This window comes from Peromyscus eremicus, chromosome 19 (assembly GCF_949786415.1).
Source record: "Peromyscus eremicus chromosome 19, PerEre_H2_v1, whole genome shotgun sequence".
Lineage (NCBI taxonomy): Eukaryota > Metazoa > Chordata > Mammalia > Rodentia > Cricetidae > Peromyscus > Peromyscus eremicus.
In genome coordinates this window covers 69,724,366-69,741,599 of record NC_081435.1, presented here as the reverse complement: position 1 = coordinate 69,741,599, position 17,234 = coordinate 69,724,366, and the positions used below count along the sequence as shown (strand labels likewise).

General features: G+C 45.5%; 1 protein-coding gene across 1 annotated transcript; it reads left to right on the top strand.

Moving 5' to 3' along the window:
• The first annotated feature begins 2,163 nt into the window (after window positions 1-2,163).
• On the top strand, window positions 2,164-15,832 carry Galr1 (galanin receptor 1). The gene is made up of 3 exons (XM_059246621.1): window positions 2,164-2,826; window positions 7,053-7,118; window positions 15,480-15,832. The coding sequence occupies exons 1-3, from the start codon at window positions 2,164-2,166 to the stop codon at window positions 15,795-15,797; spliced, it is 1,047 nt and encodes a 348-aa protein (XP_059102604.1). The 3' UTR covers window positions 15,798-15,832.
• Window positions 15,833-17,234: the final 1,402 nt, after the last annotated feature.

Sequence of the window (17,234 nt, the reverse complement as noted above, 5' to 3'; positions counted from 1 at the left end):
GGAAGGAAGCAAGGAAGGAAGCAACTCTTGAAAGTTTTTCTCTGGCCACCGTGAGTGCCAGCACCCACTCCCCCCCCCCCACACTAGTAATTAATTAATGAAAAGTCTACAGTACACGAAAACAAAAACAAGAGCAAAATCCCTATAATCCCTATAAGTTCTTCCTGGGAATATTGATCACTGGTAGAGTGTTTGCCCAACATGTCCTAGGCCCTGACTTCAACCAACTCCCAGAAACACACCACACTACACACACACACACACACACACACACACACACACACACACACACCAGAACAAAACAAAATAGAAACCCCAAGGCTAAACCACTCCCTCAAGTCCTATTACATATGACCTTTAAAGCAGAGCTCAGAACAGAGCACCGTGAAGTTGCAGGTTGCAGAGCATTGCTGGGGAGAAAGGTCAGACAACTGATAACATCTCTCCATCCTCCGAGTGCAGGCAAGGATGTTTTTGGGAAGCTTAGATGAATGCTAGTAACGACTGACAATTCCAGTCCTCCACAAAATGGAGACAAAATCTTCTTGTAAGGGAGGGAGCGCCTTGCATTAAGCAGAGGAGCAAAGAACTAGCAGGTATGCAATGCATGACAGAAGAGCATCCCAAGCAGCATGGGAGAAGAGAGCTGGTGAGGGTGAGAAATGAGGTCACACTTGTCCGCAGACTCCCCAAGGTAAAGCAGCTCCTGCCTCACCATTGTCCACACTTTCCTGAAGCCCTGGACTGTGCTACTTGCCAATCTCCTGGGCACAGAGCTTCTCCAGGAACACCTTGACTTACCCTTCTGTGCTTACTCTTCCTCGGGCCTTGTGTCCAGTGGTCGTGGTCACTCACACACTGGAGGACGCTGGCATATTTGAAAGTGATATAATTACTCCCTACCTACACCAAGTACATGCAAAGGCAGGGTTTTCTTTAGATGTGTACTGCCAGATAATCAGCTGTTTCTAGTTGGTGTGCCCTGGTTTCAGCAGTGGTGGACGTTCCACACACTCACATGACTCTTTATAAACCCAGCATTGTCAAGGCTTCCGTTTGTGTCACTCAGATGAGTAATGGCTGGTGGAAATGATTGATCCCCGAGGTGAGCGCAGGACAGGCTCTTAATGAAAACTCACGCAGGCAGTGCTCCTTTCATCCCTGCCTCTTCCCTCCCTAGCTTGTGACTGGATGAGGGAGCGGAGCGGGGAGCCAGGGGATGTCACAGAACCTCCCGTAGCAGGACCAGCCTTTGATTTTCGTGGGGTTTATTTCTGCTCTTGCTAGGAGCGGGAAAGAGCAAAGGTACCAATTGGCAGAGAGGCTGCGCACGCAGCCTGTCGCCTCAGCCAGTTGCACACAGGAGCGCACTCAGCTTGCCTCTTGGTGCCAACAGTCGCCCTGCGGGACCAGGAGGACTGCACTGAGAACAGCGCTCCAGTTCCAGCAAGGAGGTTGAGGGCGCCCAGGCTCGGAGAGCAAGCCGTGATTTTTCGGACTGGACCCGAGAGGCACAGAGGGGACGCAGTTGAGTCCTCACTGTCCCTCCCGTGCAGCAGAAACTCTGCCCGCCAGTGGGAACCCCGAGAGACGTTCGCCCTGCAGAGGACCTGGGAGAAGGCAGTTTCAGCGCCAGCGCAGCAGGGAGGTGTGGGAAACTCTGCGACTCTCTCTGCTCTCCAAGGTGTGTACCACAGAGCTCTGGGAGCTCGGCTGCTGGAAGAGACTCAGAGCAACAGGTGAGACCTCAAGGCGCTGCTGGAGCGAGGGGGACACGCCGGCAAGGGATTAGAACCAGTAAGGCGGAGAAGAGTCTCCACCTGCAGGTCCCCTGGACGAGTCCCACCCGCCCAGCTCGCCGACTGCTAGCAATCCGAGTGGACCAGACCGGTACCTCCTGTGTTCTGGAGCCTGCCGCCCACGCATGGGAAGGCTCAGCTCCGTACTTGCAACACCGCCCCCTCTTTAGCCAGGCCGGGCACCAAGGACATTTTTACCAGGCACAGCCTGGGGCACTGCCCCCTGCTCTCTTGTCAGGTGCGGGAGATTCTAGCTGGAGACATCCACTCTCGCTGCTCTGTGCTGGACCACTTGGTGATCCTCGACTGCCCCTCGAGCCAGCTTTCTCTGCCTGGCACGCCTTCCCAGCACGCTCCTTAAGTGATGGAGCTGGCTACATTGAACCTCAGCGAGGGGAACGGGAGCGATCCAGAGCTTCCCACCGCGGAGTCCAGGCTGCTGTTAGGTATCGGCGTGGAGAACTTCATCACGCTGGTGGTGTTTGGCCTGATTTTCGCGATGGGCGTGCTGGGCAACAGCCTGGTGATCACTGTGCTGGCGCGCAGCAAGCCGGGTAAGCCGCGCAGCACCACCAACCTGTTCATCCTCAACCTGAGCATCGCAGACCTGGCCTACCTGCTCTTTTGCATCCCCTTCCAGGCCACCGTGTACGCACTGCCCACCTGGGTGCTGGGCGCCTTCATCTGCAAGTTTATACACTACTTCTTCACTGTGTCCATGCTCGTGAGCATCTTCACCTTGGCCGCGATGTCTGTGGACCGCTACGTGGCCATTGTGCATTCGCGGCGCTCCTCCTCCCTCAGGGTGTCCCGCAATGCACTGCTGGGCGTGGGCTTCATCTGGGCGCTGTCCATTGCCATGGCCTCGCCAGTGGCCTACCACCAGCGCCTCTTCCATCGGGATAGCAACCAGACCTTCTGCTGGGAGCACTGGCCCAACCAACTCCACAAGAAGGCTTACGTGGTGTGCACTTTCATCTTTGGCTACCTGCTGCCCTTACTGCTCATCTGCTTTTGCTATGCTAAGGTGAGTGGGGAGCGCCCGCCAGGCTCTGATGCAGCTCTTCCTGTCCCCCAGCCTCTCATCCTGCTCCTCTGTTCTCTTTCCCTCCCTACTCCACTTTGTCTCAGCTTGCTCCGACATGATTTGTTGCTCAAGAAAGTTAACTCAAGAGTTTGAGAGGTGCTGGGGAGAGTTTGCAGTTCCTGTCTAGAAGTTGGGTAGAGGGACTTCCCTTCAAGGGCGTTGCAGCTCTGCCTCCGATCGCCTCGCAGGCAGCAGTGTGTCCCAGATCTGCTGCCCAAAAGGTTTGAGCCTCCTCAGTTTCAGCAGCTTTTAAACAAGATCTGTGGACTCCAAGAAACTAATACAACGGGGACAAAGCGGGCTGCAGAGAGCCTGTGCTTCCTCTAAGAGCCAGCAGAGGTCTAGTTGCCCCTCTTGGCTCTTTGCTAAGACCTGCTGGTGTGGCCCCTGGAGCAGTGCTCTTCCCAGGTAGCACGTTGGCTTCTGCACCTCAGCAGGTTTTCAGAGTCCAGGCCTCTGTAAGCCTCTGCTCAGGCCAGGGCTTTGGACTTTAGTTTAGTGTTCTAAAATCCAAGTGGGATGCTCTACTTCTCCAAAGAGACTTGACTGAAGTCCCCAGGGAACCATAGGTGAAAGGACAGGTGTTTCTTCCAGCAAGGTTGTGTGAACAGTGTTAGGGATTCATGTGGTGAGCTCACTCTGGAGAGGGATAGCAAGAGCACCCAGCTGGGGAGCTGCATACTCATCTTGTCTTTGTGTATTCTGAAGGACCTACGGCTCACAACTCCTAAAGAATTACAGAGCGATGGGCATTTATGTTAATCAAAAGCCTTAAACCTCTTAGGCACTACTTAATTTCTAGTAGTCCAGAGCCTATTTTTAGTGGCTACTTGATGTGACTCTTGGGGTTACCTCAGTGTCATATTTCCTTTCAGGGTACTATCAGAACCAGCAGAGGGAAAAAAAATTCCCTGCAGGGCAAATTCTAAAGTTTCCATGCAACTTATCCTTCCCCGACTCCCGATCTTTTGGGCTGTGACAGTAGGACCATACATAACCACCTGTCTAGAAAAGCAATAGTTTCTTACATTCCACCCATAAGGCATATCTCCCCCAGAAAAATCCATTTGAAAGGAGCCATCTTCCCTGCGTCTAGATGACCAGTGTGTCTTTTGAATGTCCATATTTCCTGAATGAGTGCACTGGTTTCAAAGCTACAAGGACAGCCTAGCTATTTGGAGGTAGCTGGTTCATTCATTCATTCGGTCTTTTCAAATGCAAAGCAAAGGCTGCTCTGCACAGGGAGTTGTGGGATACGGGCGGGCACACACCCATGAGCTTGTTCTGTGAGCCTCTGGGTGGGAACTGCCATCTCTAGTTTATCAATAAGAAAGAGGACTTTCAAAGGGATGCAGCCACTGACCAGATGGTCAGACTGGCAAAGGATTGAGGAAGGGTTTCCTTTCCGGAGGTGACAATTAATTGGTTCCTGGAGGACAAGGGGCTGGGAACTAGAGCCATATTTAAAAATATTGGTCTCTTAAATTCTAATTGCCGCTTTGAAAAGGAGACATACACTTTCTTCATTTCACACCAAAGACCCTGGGGGGGGGAAATCATTTCAGTCTTTGTGGAAATGAAAAAGTAAAATTTTAGGACTAAACAGGCTGTCAACAGAGTCTACGAAAGTTCCACAGAAGACAAAGTTTAAGAATTAATGAATAGATGATCATTTGAATATTTTCATCCAGAAAAAGTTGGCTTCTCAGCAGTATTCTAGCTAGAAACACCCTCTGAGTCAATTTTAATACTTGCAAATTTATCCCAGGCCCTAGGAAGCTGGAGATAAGTTACCTGGACTGTTTTCTGGCAGGTACTAAGTAGGTGTGATTAGTTAGTGACTCTGAAACTTCAGTGGTAGGTTCAGAACTGACTGTGTATGTCTAAGAACCCAGGCTGATGGTCAGTGTGAGCAACCACAGATGGCCAAAACAGCACTTGAGATTACCATGTCTTTTAGATTTTTTTCTTTTTAAAATCAATGAATGAACTGCATTCCAGAGGTGATCTTTTCATCCATGTTTAGCAAGACAGTTCTTTACATCTGAAAGACCCTGGAGAGCGTAGTGAGTCAGAGCAGCCTTGTGTTCCTGCAGATGGGTTCTCTCTGCACTGTAGGGCTCTTGCCCACCACTCTCTTCCTTCAGCATGCATTCTGCTTAGAACCCTCCTAGGTCTAAAGTGAGGACACATCCCTGTTATGCTCACTGTCTCAAGAGATGATAGCATAACTGACCCCAATGGCTATATTCTCCTCCTCAATATCAGGACCTTAAGGTCTGTCACAGTATGCCATTGTATGTTCATAGCCTGAGCTGTAGAAGGGAAACAGAGCTAAGAAAAACACATTTAGAATCATCTCTGTGGACTAGGACCCAGCTTAGTTGGTCTGATTGTGTAAACTTGAGTAACATCAAGAAGCAGGCCACCAATGCTCCTGTAGTGAATTTTGTTTTTGGCATCTCCTGTATCCTTTTCCCTCTGTGACCCATAGTATTGCGATCTCTTGTCTTTAGACAACTTCCTTTAGGAGTTCAGCATCACTGGTGATTTATGACTGTCTTGCAGGTTTTCTACTTAGCATATCTGTCAGAGAGATAAGCTAGCTTTAAAAAGTTTGCAGATATTAACATCTACGCAAAAGATGCTTCCAGCTAGAATAGCTGCTTAGAAGCCATTCTGTTCTCCTGCCACCGTTCTGCCTGGAGAAATGACGTGAATGTTGCTGTTATATATGGGAATTTACAAACACGCCAGCCATTGTCAGCTGGCCGGTCCGTCCTGAACTGACTGCATCCGCAGGCTCCTGGTTCCGGCCCTCGCCTTCCTCCTACTGCAATTTTCCTCATTGCTGCTGTTGAAAACTCCTCAGTTCCTGCCTTCCACGTACTTTCTGTAGGCAGAACAGAGCTACTTCACTGTGCATCAGGGAGCTATCCACTTGCTCCCACAACAGCAAAGCCTTGTGTGGCCGAGAGACACTGTAGTGTTTTCAGCAGTGAGAAATGTCTCAGTAGGGCAGGAATCTGAGGACAGATTCGCACCGAAGACGGCTGCTAGGTTGGCTGCTCTGGCTGCCAGGGTGGGGAGGGCTGGTAAGTGAATCCTGAGGTTTCTCAATTAGGACGTGACTGATGGCGCTGCTCCCAGCAGAGTGGAGCGGGCTTCGGCAGTAAGGCCAATTCAATTAAATTATTTCCATTCTGCGGTGTTGGAGGGAAGCATCCAAGTGGCTGGAACATGCCTCCGTGTCCTGAGAGCCTCTTCAGAAACCCACAGACCACTTCAAGCCCTTTGCCATTTATTCAATTTATTCCATCAGATTAGAAAACAAACCTGGGACCAGCTCTGCAGGGTTGCCAGCGGTGGAGCAAGTTCAGATTGTGAGTTCCTGTGTGTAACAGCAGCAGCAACATTCACATCCTTTCTCCCAAATAGGACAGTGGCAAGAGAACAGAATGGCTTCCCGATTTATTAAAGTTAGTTTATCTCCCTGACAGGTATGGTAAGGGTAGAACCTGCAATCACCAGTGATGCCGAATTCCTAAAAGGGAGTGCCTGAAGACCACACAGTGTTTGAACTGTATGAAAAAGGATGAGCTTTGCTGGCTTGTGCTTTGCTCTAGGAGACGTGTAATGGGTGGGGTTCATAGCCAACCCCAGAAGCCGGTGCAGATCTGGGGAGCCACACGAGTAACTGTCAGGCTGTAGTCTCTTCCTGTTCACTTGGTTTTCTCTGCTGCATCGTGAACTCCCACAGCCTGGGACTCTAGTTTTCAGTGTGTCTCTGAGCTGTCCTTGTGCCCCATTTAGAGTAGGACCTGGTGCTTTTAGGCATGTAGATTCTTGGGCAGGTAGAGCAGTGGACTGCAGGAGTAAGTCCCACCTCCACCCCAGGTGAGGCTCTTTCTCCAAGAAACTCTGAGCATGCAAGCATTCTCTGTGGCTCTATCCATGTCTGGGTGTGGTCTGTTGTCCAGGGATACCTCTGAACATATTCAGCGGCTTTGACTCAGGGCTGTTTTTTATCTAAGATGTACTTCTATTTTCATTGTTTTATAAGCAGCAGTATTATCATACCAGAATGTTCAATGGTTGTCACTGGAAAAGAGACGATGTGTAAGTAAGCATGAGGTAATCCTGTTTTATCTGTCTTCCTTTGGCAGGTTCTTAATCATCTGCATAAGAAGTTGAAGAACATGTCAAAAAAGTCAGAAGCATCCAAGAAAAAGGTAAGATTCACAAACAGATGCTGTGTCTGTCAAGTTCTGAGAGCTTAACTTGTTTTTGTTTTAAATTATCTTCATATCCATTCACAGGTTGAAAAACAGTTGTCCGAGATGGACACTTTTGTGAACTGTGACTGTTAAGGGGGTAGGGTGGAGAAGAAGTCAGGCCAGGGAGATGTGTGGCAAGCAACCACTGTTCAGCTGTGTTGGACAAAGTGGGGAGACCAGGAAAGACAGACTTCCAGAGGTCAGACTTAGGTCCAGGGAGAGCACAGAGGGTCTTGTGATGTTTAGGGATTTGCATGTTTAGCATGATTCGAAGCTATCAGTTGGATTCTCATCTGTGAAAGCTTTGGTGTGTTGCTCTCTTCAGCCCCAAGAGCAGAGTCAGTAGCTTTAGCTTTTCTCTGGACTTGAGCTGACTTTGGCACAGAGGGGCCAGAAAGAAAACTTGCTGGGGTCCTACCCCTCTTTAACTGTTTTTCTCATGCAGGGACTCCCATTTAATGCCTTCTTCTGAGTCAAGTTAAAGCTTTCAACTCTCTGGGATTCACTGCATTTTCATTCATTGAGGAAAAGCTGTTTTACATGCCAGGATTAATTTATCTTTTACTCGGATGAAATTCATGTGATTTCTAGGTTTAGACAGTGGAATGAAATTATTAGGCAATTTGATTAGAGGGAGAATAACCAGACATTTTAACGCACACACATTACCAAAAATATCTTAAAATACCTTGTTTTTCTTTCTAAATACTTACTCTGATCAATTATATATATTATGTAAATAATCATTCAGATAATCATATTTACTCTAAAAGTTTTGACTTAAGTAAAGAAGAACCTGCTCTGACTTCCCTGTTTATCTTCATCAATGTGGAGGAGTTCCACTCCCCTAACACAGCCCCAAGAGTTTGTAGACAGTCTTGTCATGCAACTCTAGCTGTCCTGGAGCCTGTGATGTAGAACAGACTGTCCTTGAACTTGCAGTGATCCTCCTGCTTTTGCCTCCCAAAGAGATGCCTTTCCTCTCAGCAGCTCAAAATAACTTGTACTTGGGATACCATCCTATCTATCTATCTATCTATCTATCTATCTATCTATCTATCTATCTATCTATCTATCTATCTATCTATCTATCTATGTATCCATCTATCTATCTATCTATCTATCTATCTATCTATCTATCTATCTATCTATCTATATTTTTTACCAGCTGCTTAAGAATAAATGACTGCCTCAGCCTTCTGCCCCAGCCCTTCCTTCCATCCCAGCAGTCATTAGCTGGGTTTAGTTTTAAGCTTGCAGATCTTTCTTTATAACAATTGATGAAGTATGAATTCTACGATGAGAATCAGCCCTGAATCCTGTGTCTCCTCCTCTGCTACCAATTCTGTATTTTAATGCAGCTTCTACATTCTCTTAATCTATTAGTTTTTTCTTGAAGCACCACTTCTCACCTCCAAGAAAACAAGTCCTTAAGAACAATTAAGGACTTGGTGGAATTTCTCCTTGGGAGGCTCTTCATAGAGTGTAGGTACTGTGCAGGAACAAGCTGAACCCTGGTTTCTGAAAGGAATTGGCTTCCTTTGGGAGCCAGCATCAAGAGAAAAACATGGATGTCCAAAGATGTTCAGTAGGATGAGTGTTTGGAGAGTAACGTCTTTCAGGGAGCTGGAGCGATAGCTCATTTAATAAAATGCTTGTCATGCAAGCAAGAGAAACCAAGTTTCATCTCCAGAATTCATGTTTAAAAGAAAAGAAGAGGGCTGGAGAGATGGCTCAGTGGTTAAGAGCACTCAGCTGCTCTTCCAGATGTCCTGGGTTCAATTCCCAGCAACCACATGGTGGCTCACAACCATTTTTTGTAGAATCTGATGACCTCTTCTGGCATAAAGCTATATATGCAGATAGAATACTCATACACATTAAATAAATAAATAAATAAATAAATAAATAAATAAATAAATAAATAAATAAATCTAAAAGAGAAAATAAAACAAAAGTTAGACCTGGTGGTGTGCCCTTGTGATCTCAGAACTGGTAAGGCAGAGACAGGCAGATCCTTAGGGCTCCCTGGCCAGCATCTAGCCTAGTCAGTAAGCTATAGGCTGGTGAAAGACCCTGCTTAAGAAAAAAACAAGGTGGACTGTTCCTAAAAAAAGATACCTGCTGTTGTCCTCTGGCTTCCACAAGCATGTGCTCACAACTGTGACCTATGCTTGTATGCGTGTGGGCATGCATGCACAGGTATACACACACAGAGAGAGACTAGAGAAGAGGGGCCTTATTGGGATTTAACAGTGAGGGAGATAACTACCAATTATGCTAAATATTTAGCATTAATTCAAAAGAGTTAAGCCGGGTGGTGAAATCCTCTAATCTCAGCTACTTGGAGAGCTGAGATAGCAGGATACCAAATCTGGAGCTCAAGGCAAATCTGAATCACTTAGCAAGACACAATTTGTCTAAAAATACAAAGTAAATTGAAAAGGGCCGGGATGCAATTTCATGGTAGAGCCTATCCCTGACCTGCATGAGGCCTGAGGTTTAATTCCTATGACTATAAAGCAAGAACAAGTTTATTCTGATTGAGAAGATGCAACTACTCTTCTTAAAGAAACATTTGCTTATTCTCATCCTTGTCTTTGAAGAGATGTTGATGGGAAGCTAAAAAGGTCCCAGAAAGAACAATATGTTTAAAGGGATGATGCAAGGCCTTATAAGAGAAGATGAGGAAAACCTCACTTTTATTTCATAACATAGAATAAATGGTCATTTTGTAAGCATGTGCACATGTAAAATGAATACCTATTTATATAAAATCTTCTTTTGCTCATTCCCACTCTGTAAGGAAGAAAGTTTGATCAATGAGAAGGGAGATGTTTCTCCTCCCTTCTCAGACTCTAACCCCTCATGGCTGCTGAACAGATGTTGGAGCTCGTCTGGCAGATTTAATTGCCTTTTTGTTTGCATAGAACAAATACACATGACTATGGGGTGTGTGTATATGAAAGAGGTAGGAAAGAGATGCCTGGGAGGGGGAGCAACAGAGAGGGCAAGAGAGAAGCAAGGTGATGGGGAGAAGGAAGACAGAGGAGCAGTAAGAGACTGAGGTAGAAAAGAGCCATCCTGGCAGAGAGCAGCACAGCCCTCCTCATTCCATCATGGACCCTTTCTGGATCTCAGCACAGGTCATTAGGACACCCATGCTCAATGCTGACTATATGAGGGACAGTGTAGGACTCTGATGGAGGCTGATGTAATACACATCTTGATGGTCAATGGCTGTACGGCTTACCTTGTTATTGTCATCAAATATCTGAAAGGAAGCAATTCAAGGGAGGAAGGATTGTTTGGGTTGAGAGTTCAAGAGGTGGAGAAGATGTGGTGGCAGAAGCATGAGGTGACTGGTCACACTGTGTCATCATTCAGAAATCAGAGAGGGGCAGGAAGTGGGGCTGAGCTGGGACACCTCAAGGTCTTGCCCCCCAGTGACTGACTTCTTGCAGTTAGGCCCTACCTCAAGGCCCATCCTCAGTTGGGGACCAAGGCTTCAAACCTGTGAGCCTTGCTTAGAGGACATTGCACATCAAACCACAGTCATGGATGGATGGGAAATGGGTTCCCATGGAGAATGGGTCAGCGGAGTAGAGATTTTGGTAGTGTGCTCATTTTGATAACATTTATTTCCAGGCCTGCTCAGTGGCTTAGCAGTTTTCTGTCCATGTGCTGTACTCATTTGTTAATGTGACAAGGACAAAATATCCCACAGTGTGTAGCTTATAAACAGTAGGAATCTATTTCCTATAGTTCTGCAGGCTGGAAGACCAAGGTCAAGCTCTGGTAGATTTTTGGCCCCAGCCTTCTCTTGGCATCCACCAATGCTGGATGGAGTGGGTGGCACTCTAGGCTCTTTTATAAGGACAATGACCCCACTATGAAGGGCCTTTCCTTCATAGCCTCATCCTCTCTGAATGGCCTGACCTCTGGATACCATCATCTTGGTGATCAGATTTCAACCCGTGAGTCCGGGAGATGTACACAGTCACATCACCAGACAGAGCTTTCTGTGTGAGTTCTATCACTGTTATGAAGGGCAAGCCCAGCCCTTTGTGATGGGCACATTGTACAACTATTTACGTATGGTGGAAAATGCAGGAAGAAGGTAAGATTTCTTTTCAGGAACAATTGACTTTTTTTTTAATGTGTATGTATTCTGTACAGGCATTTTGCCTGTGTGTATACCTGTGTAGCATATGTGTGCAGTGCCTTTCAAGGCCGGAAGAGGGTTTTGGCTCTCCTGGGACTGTACTGAGAGTTGTGGGCTGCCATATAGGTATTAGAATTGATCATAGGTCCTCTGGAAGAGCAGCTGGTGTTCTTAACCACTGAGCCATTTCTCCAGCCCCGCAGTAATAATTAAAAGCTTAATAACCTATTAAGGATTTTGCTTAAGCGCTGCTAGGCACAAAGAGATGCTTCTGGCTTGAAGCTGGCTGGCCTGAGAGAAGAACCTTAGGTACTGCAGGGAGGATGAGCTAGGCAGCACACAGGGTAGATGCTTGGGAAACCTTGTCGAAGGTCCACTGGTGTCCTGTGAACTTCTGGGCTCTTTCAACAGAAGCATTTTTGTTGTTATTGTCTGATTTCCTGGCTTGACTAGTGAGCTTTCTGGCTGTTGCTGACACCACTTGCATGGGGCTTTTCATGTCCTCACCTTGAGTTCATTCCTTCCTCCCCAGCCCAGTTCTGCTCGACACATTGTGAGTGAGACTTTGAAGAAAAGGCAGACGTCTCAGACTGCTTGAAGAGAGCAACTCGCTACTCAAGGGAGACTAATATATATATATATGGTCCAGTGTAAGAAAGAAAGAGAAATCACTCTAATAAAGGGCCAAATCTCAAGTGTGTATACTGCTCCTCTGTTAAAGGTAGTTAGGGTTCTGTGCTCCAAATGAGTGAATGACGTCAGTAATGTATACGCTGAGTATCACACCATCCCTGGTAAAGACAAATGGTTTTGTAAGAAACAGGGACACAGTGTTGGAAATGAAGATTAAAACCTCCCTTTTCATGCAGAGCAGCGTCTCTGTTGCAGCCTAGCGCTTCCCATGCAGGGGAGTCCATGTTACATTCTGATACTCAGAGGGATACAGCAGAGGTGGCTTTCCTTGCTTTGTCTAGGAGCAGACATGCTTGTGCCGTGGGAGCTGTCAGTATCAAGTGAAACCTCTTTAATTGCTTTCACTTAAGGTCCACGGGATAAGCCCAGTTTTATTGTGGCTTTTATGCAGTTCATCAGGGATTCACAAAAGCTTCTGAGCTTTGTAAAGAGGCAGATTCCAAGGTAACTATCCAATAACTATTATCCACTGAGTCAGTCGTAGTGACAGGGCCCAGAGTGCTCTTGGGTAATGATGGGCACACTGACCTACCACAGTCCAGGAGCTGGGATTAGAACACATCCATTATTCTGAATAGATCTTTATCTTTGAGCTGATGTATTCTAGACATATTGCTTTTTGAGTTATATACTCGAGGAGCCATCATCCATCAAGAAGGACAGTTTCTAATCAGGGCAGAGTTTCTACCACTCAATTCTGCTCTTTACAGCTCCACTAGCATTTCTTGAATGAGCAATAAATAAGTAAATAAAAATAATGGAGGAGGAGGAGGAGGAGGAGGAGGAGGAGGAGGAGGAGGAGGAGAGGAAAGTAACACCCGCTCTTGGGGACTATCTGGCTTTTCATACTACTGTGGCTGAAGTGCAGTGAACTCAAAGCCTGGGCCCAGGACCCAGGGCTTGTATGAAGGACACAGACACATGAGACAGGTAAGAACATCAACTCAGGTGGACTTTGGTGCTTAAAGAGACACACAGGAGAGAGTAGCTTCTCTGAGATTCCCAGCTGGACTGTTGTGGTGCTCAGAAGCATTCTAGCTGTCATAGGAGCAGTCTGGGTAGATGATAGTTCATATGAATATGAATATAGTATTTGTTCCTAATATTTGTATCATAAATTATTAGGTACTTGCATTCAAAGCTGCCAATTGACCACGAAAAAGAAACTGGCTCATATGCATGTTTCTGAGAAAAGCCGAGGGATTGCAAACATTTAGAGGTCACGTTTGGATAAATCACAAATGCTCAGGGAAACAGCTGCCATAAAAACTATTGCATACTCAGGGCACACAGCCATTTGCATTTCAGATCTTGATAAGATATGAATCTTACCTCTAGGCTGCCAAGGTGTAGATCTGCTCTTAGCTTTGTACTTAGCCCATGTTTCCTAAAAGAAGCAATGATGTGCATTGTTGACAGGGTGATACTTTTGTAGAGAGATGGCCTGATCATCTTTGATGGAGGAAGCTATGTTCTCCTGTGTTGTGGATATAATCATTTCTAGATTGTTTGACGAAATCACCAGAGTGGCAGTTCTCACACACTAATGGGCAAATGGATTGATAGCAAACACTTCCTTAATATATGTGAGCTAATTACGTTTGCTCTGTAGCCCAGGCTGTAAGTGGACTTAATAGGCAAGCTTTCACTTTGTAACACCTGCCTGTGAGTTTTTAATAGATGAGCTGGTTTAGTGCTCACATGATCCAGGCACAATCTGGGAATCATTTTGTTCACTGATTTCCTTCATTAATGAGGAAATCAAGTCTTGTGGGGCGGTTTTGTCATCTCCAAAGATGATCAATAGACAATACTGTCTGGCCAGTATGTCTTGCAAAATCCATGACGCCTCTTGATAGTGAGTTTAGCTTTCTTCTCCTGTCCCTCATGCCTCCTAGTATTTGCTGTTCTTGGCCTGAAATCCAGCTAGTCCCTTCTCTACCTTCTATGTCAGAAGTCTGGTCATTCCTACTGGTTTTTAACCCTCCTCAGTGATGAACCTTCTACTGCTGTCTTAACTCATTGCCAAGAATCAGTCCTGGAGATGTTGGCACCATGTACTATATTTCAAACTTCACATAGAACAATAGGATCCCCTTTTATGAGAAGCAGTAGAGGAAGTCCTGCCATGAACTACATTCCTATCAGCAGTGTCCTCTACAAAAGGTCTTCTGAGGTTTGCCCTTCTTTCTAGATGGGTGGCCAGTTGGGAGGCCTTGCCCATGCACAGTACATGGCTCCATCAGTATGTGTTCCCTTGTGTTGAGATCACAAGCCCATGACAGTTTTGTTGTAGAATATTATTTTAAGATGTGTTACTTTTGTTTAAGTTGCCTTTGTTTAACTCTATGAAGCTGTGACACTTTGCCTGTCTAAAACATCTGATGATCTAATAAAGAACTGAATCAGCCAATAGCAAGGCAGGAGAAAGGATAGAAAGGGCTAGCAGGCAGAAAGAATATATAGAAGGAGAAATCTGGGGTGAGAGGGACAGGAAGAAGTAGCCAGAGAAGGAGGAGGATTCCAGGGGCCAGACACCCGGCCACACAGCCAACATGGAGTAAGAGTAAGATTTACAGATGTAAGAGAACAGGAAAAGCTCAGAGGCCAAAGGTAGATAGGATAACTTAAGGAAAGCTGGCTAGAAACAAGCCAAGCTAAGGCCGAGCATTTATAATTAAGAATAAGCCTCCATATGTGATTTATTTGGGAGCTGAGTGGCGGGCCCCCCAAAAGAGCAAAAACAAACAACAACACAGTTTTCTCCTGTTGTCTGTTCAGTAGGAATCATTAAGAAACATGGAGACCCTGCCCAAAATTTCTGAGTGTTTTTTATTTAGGAGCAACAGGAGTATGGTCAAAGTTAAGCTAGCAATAGTCCTGGCTGGTCTACAGGCTTCACTTGGAATGACTCTGTGAGAATGTTAGCTCCCCAGTATCCATCTTGTCTTCAGTAATACTTAATGAGGAGAAACTAACATCTTCAACTTGTTTGCGTCAGTGTTCATCCGAGCTCCAGGCTCTTGATGAAACTTGGTGTGTGCATGCTGGAAGAGACTTGCTGTTCTGTTGTTTTGTTCCGTGAGTCAGGGTCTTGTATTTAGGGGACACTGGTTCAGAACTTTGGTTCAGATCCTGCTCTGGATCTCTTGGCTGCTGGAAGAATTTTGCTAGTTGAAATGACAGTCCTTAATCTTATTCCTAACCTTTCTAATCTCATACCTTACCACATCCACATGTACTGAATACATGCCTAGGAGTCAGGACCCTGTAAGGTCTTGAGATGATGAACAGAGGTGATATGTGAGGTCAAATTTAACCCTTTATTTGATCCCATTGAAGTACATAGGACTGCTATTGGGGTGTATTGTACAGTGTTGTGTTCTTCTGATGTAATTGGTGTATTCATGCAGCACCTGTCTCTTCTTCAATCCCCTACCATTACTGTTCTCTTCCAGACCGCACAGACCGTCCTGGTGGTGGTTGTGGTTTTTGGCATATCCTGGTTGCCCCATCACGTCGTCCACCTCTGGGCTGAGTTCGGAGCATTCCCGCTGACCCAAGCTTCCTTCTTCTTCAGGATCACTGCCCACTGCCTGGCATACAGCAACTCCTCGGTGAACCCCATCATATATGCCTTTCTCTCGGAAAACTTCCGGAAGGCATACAAGCAAGTGTTCAAGTGCCACATTCGCAAGGAATCACTCCCCAGTGATACCAAAGAAAACAGGAGCCGAATAGACACCCCACCATCTACCAACTGCACCCACGTGTGAAGGTTCACTGGGGCCTCCTGCCCCCCAGCTCCCCTGTGGGTTAGAGAGAAGAAGATACAGTGAACTATCATGAAACATGGCAGCTTGTTCTCCTGACAACAATTCATATCATTCTAACTACATTCCACGGCTGTTAAAGTATTTTCTTTAGGAACTTCTGGGTCCACTGAAGATTCTTTTCCAATTTTGCTTCATTTTATAATTGTATTTCTGAAACAAAAGAAAATTCTGTACAGTTTGTGTTTTTCAAGGAGTGAGAGTCCAATAGCATTCTACAAATATGTTCAGATCTCCATGGAATAAGGCCAGTTCTGTAAAACAGTGAAGAATATTTGAAATCTACATTTTAAAGGCAGTTAATTTAGGGGAAAAGTTCTTTTTTCCCTTTAGTTTTGAGAGGAGAGCCAATATTCTAGGCTGTGTGTTTTGAAATACAGTTGTGGTGCAGAATAGTGGATTTTATTTAATTGAAACTTTGTGGACAGGCACTTCTTCTAAATCGGGCAGAGGGGGCGGGGTGGCTTTTCAAGTCTGTTCTTATGGGTAGCCAGAGGTCTGTCTGGGAACATGAGACCCATTAAGTTCATCTCAGGAGAACAGCAGTGCCTCTACTTTGAAACAGTCCTGTGAACTGAAAAGTTTAGGGTGAATTAAGCAATGCCCAGGGACTCTGTTGAGGACCACCAATCTGGAGGAGGCACCAGAGGGTGAGTCCTGACAAAGGAAACTCTGTGTTGTGAGTGAAAACAAAGAATCATTTGGGAGAATATGTACTCCTAGAGAAATGCTGTCTTGCACAGACATTTTTTTTTTTCATTAAACTTGTCCCAACAAATGTTTAATGCTCATTTTCCCTGAATGTTATTCCCTGGGGTAATGTTAATTTAGAGTTAGAATCCTTACCACTTGTTTTACAAGTGTAATTTTCATGACAATTTCATATTTATTTATACTTGCCATAGGAAAATGCTGTGAAAATATTACATTGTCATATATCAGAAAAATAATGATTAGATTTAAGACTCTGATATATTTTAGGAGGTAGGAAACAAAAGCAAGACACATTTTTTTTAAGCCAAAAAGGACATTGTATGCGTGCCAAATCAGGGCTTCCTATGAAGCATGTAATTTAGGTTAAAAAACAAACGTAATGTAAGCTTTTGGCTTGTTAACTTTTCCAGCTCACCCATTTATTTTCATGACTTATCTCCCTGTAAACAGTGTTTACACTTGCAAAGGCCTAAGTCATTCTCTGGACGGAAAAAGGAAAACTGTTAAAATCATGGGAAATGATGACTTTTCAATGGTTGCCAGGGAAGGGCGTGCATACTGCAGTAGGTGGGTATTTTAAAGAGAATTGTAAGCCCTTTGCATGGATTTTGTTGTTGTTGTTTGTTTGGAGCAGAAGTATTTTTGCCTTGAGAAAGATACCTCATG